This window comes from Postia placenta (genome assembly GCF_002117355.1).
Source record: "Postia placenta MAD-698-R-SB12 unplaced genomic scaffold POSPLAscaffold_18, whole genome shotgun sequence".
Lineage (NCBI taxonomy): Eukaryota > Fungi > Basidiomycota > Agaricomycetes > Polyporales > Adustoporiaceae > Rhodonia > Rhodonia placenta.
In genome coordinates this window covers 451054-457222 of record NW_020169849.1, presented here as the reverse complement: position 1 = coordinate 457222, position 6169 = coordinate 451054, and the positions used below count along the sequence as shown (strand labels likewise).

The 6169-nt window shown below is 54.1% G+C and overlaps 2 protein-coding genes across 2 annotated transcripts; both read left to right on the top strand.

Annotated features, from left to right (window-relative positions):
* Positions 1–477: 477 nt before the first annotated feature.
* On the top strand, positions 478–2017 carry POSPLADRAFT_1050104 (hypothetical protein; the record flags this gene model as incomplete). The annotated part of the gene is made up of 8 exons (XM_024479911.1): positions 478–547; positions 877–989; positions 1045–1085; positions 1139–1368; positions 1414–1572; positions 1631–1711; positions 1770–1835; positions 1908–2017. 8 exons carry the CDS (start codon positions 478–480, stop codon positions 2015–2017), a joined length of 870 nt encoding a protein of 289 aa, XP_024334246.1.
* A 3020-nt stretch (positions 2018–5037) lies between these two features.
* Positions 5038–5412, top strand: POSPLADRAFT_1061660 (hypothetical protein; the record flags this gene model as incomplete). Its single annotated transcript, XM_024481411.1, has 3 exons — positions 5038–5131; positions 5186–5296; positions 5351–5412. The coding sequence occupies 3 exons, from the start codon at positions 5038–5040 to the stop codon at positions 5410–5412; spliced, it is 267 nt and encodes an 88-aa protein (XP_024334245.1).
* Between the last annotated feature and the right edge of the window lie 757 nt (positions 5413–6169).

Sequence of the window (6169 nt, the reverse complement as noted above, 5' to 3'; positions counted from 1 at the left end):
CCTTTTCGCGGGCTCGAACCCGCGACCTCTGTACTACCTGCCTAATATGGACGCGTCACTATCTACTGTACGATTAGATTAGATGGGGCGGCAGCGCACGGCACAGCTCGGGCCCCGCTGACACAGCCGCTCTGACTCACCGGCCCCCGGGGCCGCGTCGGCATGCTGCGCACAGACCAGCTGCGCACGGACCAACGTGCACAGCCTGCCCTAATCCCCCCATGTATATAAGCCGGCCTCTGCTGCCCTAGGGACCTCAGTTTCGACCTCTTGTCCCTAGGTCAGTAAGCCCCAGTTGTATCCTTTACTTACCTTCACTAACTAATACATTTCTTGTCCCTAGCCTTAGGTTTGAGCCTCGCTCACCATCGCTTCGGTAAGAACCAGTCGGACGCCCCTCGCTTCCAGATATTCCCCTGTCGCTCGACCTCAAGTCGCGACACTGGCTCCTCGCGATACTCCAACGTGCCTAAATAAATGAGACATGTTTCTGATTCCGCAATCTCTTTGACTCGCTCAGGCTGTACAAGGTCCCATGAGGCCCAGGGTGGGTACGTTCGGAATATTCCAAGAATGGGCCGTCGAGTCGAGGGACACACAATCTGCGAATTGTGCCGAAATACAAGATGTGCCTGCTCAGGATCATAGGCAGGCCCAATTCCGTGCGCAACGACGGGCTCAAAGATGAACGTCTGGTCGGGGCTGGCGGGCGACTCAAAGTGCAGCATGAAGAAAAGGATCCGTACGCGTCTGATCTCCTTCCCCATGGGGAAGCGCCCGGTGCTCCTCTGCAACCAGCTACTATGCTCGTCCGTTCTTCCCTTCGTCCGGTCCTCACCTCATGTCGTGCGCGCGGCCAACGACTCATTCAAACAGCTGCAACAACAGCCTCAGCTTATCTCGAACGGCCTGCGACGCACCCCGGCGTGACATATCTCTCGCTCAACCGCCCGCAAGCCAAGAACGCCATCTCGCTCAGGCTCCTTGAGGTGCCCGTCGTCCTCTTTGCATCCCTCGCGCCCATGCCACATACTCGTGCTCCAGGAGTTCCGTCAGTGCCTCGATGAAGTGCAGTTCGACAAGGGGTGAGCAGGTACTACTGCGTGGCCTGCAGGATCGCACTCACCAAGCTGCCCAGCGCGCGCGTCCTCGTCCTCCGTTCGTCTACGTCTGGCGCATTCTGTGCTGGCGCCGATCTCGTTGAGCGGCGCTCCATGTCCAAGGCCCAGGTCGACAAGTTTCTTCTCGACCTGCGCGCAGCACTAGCCGTTCTCGAGAACCTTCCGCTCCCCACTCTCGCGGCTATCGACGGTCCCGCGCTCGGTGGTGGCCTCGAGCTTGCCCTCGCATGTGATCTCAGAGTTGCTGGTATGGCATGTCAACGCCCACTCCACTCGTACTGACAACTCGCAGGGCACGCTGTCACCAAGATTGGCCTCCCAGAGACACGGCTGGGCATAATCCCAGGGGCTGGTGGAACACAGCGTCTGACCCGCCTGCTCGGATTGGCCAAAGCAAAGCGGCTTATCTTCACGGCGCGAACACTCGACGCTGCAGAGGCCCTTGGTATTGGTATGGTGGCTTATAAGTGTAAGTTCGTGTTGGCTAAAGTCGCCACGCGATGTAACAGGCCTCGTGGACTATGTCTCTGCTCCTGGAGTGTCTGCGGTAGACAAGGCGCTTGAAGTCGCCTCGGACATTGCACAAAACGGTATGATTCACATGTACCCTCCCGACCCGCATATATTGAGGTGTCTATTCCTGTGCAGCACCGTTGGCCCTGCGAGCGGCAAAACAGGCGATTTCGCGCGCGCCTGAGCTTAGCCTTGATTCCGGTGGGTATTTTCTCTTTGCGTTCTCTGTGCCGGCTGTAGCATCCGCTGACAGAAGTCTCCCGCGACGCGCAGGGCTGGATTTCGAACGGGCAAGCTACGAGCCGCTTTTACACTCGCGCGATCGAGTTGAGGCGCTTGACGCGTTCCGGGAGAAGCGCAAGCCAGTCTTCCGGGGAGAGTAGGTTCGGACGCGTATATTCCAGATTCATGGTACTTTTATTCATAGGACTGGGATGCTCCGTATGCTACAATATAAATAATACATGAACTAAAGAGATGTTTACACGCCTAGAAGTAGGTGAGCGAGGATGCTGAAAACAGTTAGAAGAGAGCGCGTAGGTCGTTGAGCGCATTTGAAGACACCTTCTATAATGCAGACGTGGAGCACCGAATACGACTCCCGGTACTATATGCACTGTACGCATTGCATGATGGCTACTGGCGTGTTATTCATGGGCGCGACGTCTGGTCTAACACCCGCATCTGCCAGTGGGCAGCGGCCCAACTATGGAAGGTGGCCGTTGCGCCCACTTTCATTTGATGGTGAGGTTGCATTACCCTTCCCATGCTCCAAACGGAGTCACCGCTTACGTATCTGGCAGGACACGCTGCGTAGCCAACGACAGCATGAAATAGAAGAAAATGTACAGCTATACGGCAACGCATCATGAGTAGTCATGCACTCACCTCGTCGGCCTCAGTGGGAATCCGTCAACACTTAAGTTGCTGTGCCATTGTGAGCGTCATTATCCTGCCCCACAGTGCATATTCTACGCAAGTGAACGGTGCTACGCCCGCACCGCCATAGCCTGCGTCAACCCTGGGGCGGCGAAGCGCTTGTGTGGGGATTATATCAACATCACGGTGATGCCACGAGTAAATGTACACCTCATGTCTAGCTCTTGGGACGTATACGCAGAATAGCTCTTCCGCCTCGGACATGGGTACCCTCTATAGGATTCCGAGCCAACCAAGCACGGAGAGGTCCTGATCGGCGACGTAGGCTTCATCAGCGAAGGGCCATTCTCAGCGGTGAAGTCCAGGTATTGACGGACGCCGCCTTGTCTCTCTGGCCACTTCTGCTCACTGTCCCCTTGCTCTCGCATAGGCCGACAGTGCCGCGCTCGCAGCCCGCAGCGGATGCGATGTTGCCTATGAGATCGATATCAAGTTCGACATCGGCCTCGACGGTGACACATTCGCGACGTGCAACAACGTTAACTGGAACACGTGGGAGGCCTCGACCACCCCGGGCGATGCAGGACGGAGTGGACGAGATGCAGCGGCAGTAACCGCGGTGGGGTGTGCATCAGGGCCAGCAAGTTCTGCGAGGCGGCGCGCCAGTACTGCGCAAAGCTTGGCGGAAGCTTCTTGTGCAGCTGAAATGCAGGACGCTCTGCATGCCGAGGCGTTCTGTAGCGGGATGTGGATTGAAGTGGGTGTGCGCTGCAGTGGTCTCCTTCATATTGTATGCCTGTCAGACGTGTGATATAGTTATGTTTCTTGTGTAGTCGCTGCGCAGTGTCATGCAACATAACATGGAAGCAAGCCTCGTCATCTCTATGGGGAGTGTGGGATCTCACTGCTTGTGAAATGCATAGCTGATATCACTGAGTTTGAGCAGAAGCGAGGGGTAGGCAGAATCATCTATGTCGTGAGCGCCGCTGTTCTCAAGCGCTTCGCACAAAACCTCTCTCTACAAGAGACAGGACTTGCTTGGCCTGCCGGGACAATCAGCCCAATCAATTTTGCCCAGCAGGCACGCATGCATACCAGTCAAGCTAGGCTGGCAAGATTATTGAGTGAGTATGACGACCTGCTGGCCTTGGCCGCCATGGTGAGTTTTCAAAAGGAAGTCAAGACTCAGGTGCTACGGAGGGAAGTATGAATACCAACTGGTACAGATTTTGAATGCACAGGAAACCTGTCACAGGAGTCTGACCTGGAACATGGATGTGCTGTTCATTTTCTTGCGCACAATAATGACAGCAGTGAGTGAATGAAGCAATCGGAGCCCAGTTTAGCTTCTTGCTGTGGCTTGCGGTTGATGCATATTCAAATGAGAGCACATACCCTAAGCGCAACGTCATGACACAATGTGCTGGATTATGCCATACAGCCAGTTACTGATGCAATGATGCGCTCGAAAGCTCAAAATGTTTGATTTAGAGCAAGAGATTAGTATCTGAGCTGTGCCAAACCTGAACATTTGATGGCTTCATGCTGCCGGGAAGGACTTGCGATCAACAATTCCGTGCAGGCTGAAAAAATGACCTTCCTGTAGCACGTGACCGTGTCCCACTGGGACACGATAGACGCGATCGGCCTCAACTTGCAAGTCGACGGCGCATTTGTCTCTCTACCGTTTTCACTTCAATACATCTAACATTGTACCTTCACAAAGTCTGTCTGTCATTGTCAATGGGAGCCGGACGGAATCTGCGGTTGGTGTGAAGTTAAGTCGACAGAGCCATCTCAACACTGAGGCACTCGGTACTGTCTCACCCACGATGAACGGCTTCGGTGCAAAGATGAAACGAGAGAGCATCAACTTGTCTGAAGTCGAGCTCTACGGGGGTTGGCTCGGAAATTGTCAATATCGTCGTAGTGAATGTACCTCCGCCTACTCCTGGGAACGACTACTGACATACATCTAACCCAGGGTCTGCTCAAGGTATCCACAGACAAAGACATGGTAGATCTCTCCGGGTACATCAAATAGTATTGCTTTCACTATGGCCTCCAACTTGCTGTATATCAACCGTATCGCGACTCGATTCATGGCTACGGGGTCGGGCGATATTCTTACCGCCGTCAACTCTTCCGATACTGGCCTGCCCCTCGATCGCGTTCGAGCTGCCCGGACTCAACTCACTGAGAGGTTCGGGTTCGTTCAGCTCGACAGGTTGCTTGCTGCGGCTATTTCTCGTCAATACCGCGGTTCTGAGCCACAAGGGAAGCCCTTGGCATCGTGAGGCTGCTTGCCCGCCAGATCGATTCTCAGGGTGTTGGTGGAACCTAGGTTTGAAGAGGAAATGGAATGGGCAGCAAGCCGGGGCCACGACAGATTGTGATTCGCAATCTGGCCTTTTGGGTCACTGCTTCATCTGATTGCCGAGCTCTGTTGTCACGATCACGTGGAGCGTCAGTATCCTACACTTCTTGACGACGCCACTACGCTCCTCTCGACTTTGTGTTCACCATGTCGACAAAGGAAAATCGCGCTGCTACTGGTGGTCGCAAACGTGCGCTTGATGCTGTCCACAATGACGCCTCCGCTTCACAGGGCTCTTCCAGTATGCGAGAGTCAGCCGGCCTTGCCCTGGCAGAACCACTTCATCCATCTACAGGTATGCCCACAAAGCGTGCATCGAAGCGAAAGAGGATCACAAACGCAAATGAGCATGCGGGGGAGGAGGACAAGGCTGGAGAGAACACCACTGAGAAGACAAAGTCCTCTGGTACCTCGTTTTGTGTCTTGTTACGCGTAGTGAATACTAACAAAGTTTGTGCAGACCCACAGATAACCCCGTCTCGAGCCGACGATGCACGACGAGATGTGGATGATAATTCCTAGAGCACAGCTGCAGAATCGCAGCCGGTTGCATCATACGGGTCCGAAGCATCCGCGTCTGTACCTGCACCGAGTGCAAAATCGAAGAAGATAGATCCTTTCGACCTTACAGGCCGCGAATTCGTAGACCTGCTGATCTCTTGCGCTGAATGCGACCTTGATTCGTTGGCACAATTGAAAGACTTAGCGAAGGGCACCCGCGGTCTCGACTGGATTGGTGCTCTCACGAAAGGTGCCGCTGATGAAGCACGAAACGAACATAACAGGAGTCATAAGGAAGGAGGCTATGAGCTCATCGAACGTGAACAGTTTGAGTCCTGGTATCACAAAACCTACAAACCCACCTTATAGCTTGATATTGAGGGGGGGAGATAATAGCACTTAAGTATGGGGAGGTAATGCTGTTAAGCGCAACAACGAAGTGAATAGAACTGGGGGACAGGGTGCCCCAGGATGCTGCCTTATATACATGAGGGAAAACCCCCCAGGGACCGGTAATGGACCCCTGGTACCTAGCTGGGTAAGGATTACTAAGTATCATGTGCTCGATGATGTCATATATGATGTCATAGTCTGGCCCTGCCCTGCCCTGGGCCTAGGGTCCAGAATTGACCGGCCTATGGCCTAGTGCCTGAGCCTAGCTCCTACCTATGATGTCAGAATGATGTCATGGTCCAGAAGGAGTCTGGTTTCTATCTAGAAAAGGTCCGGCATCAGAGTCCAGCCTGATGTGTCCAGAACAAGATCATGTGTCGCTTAT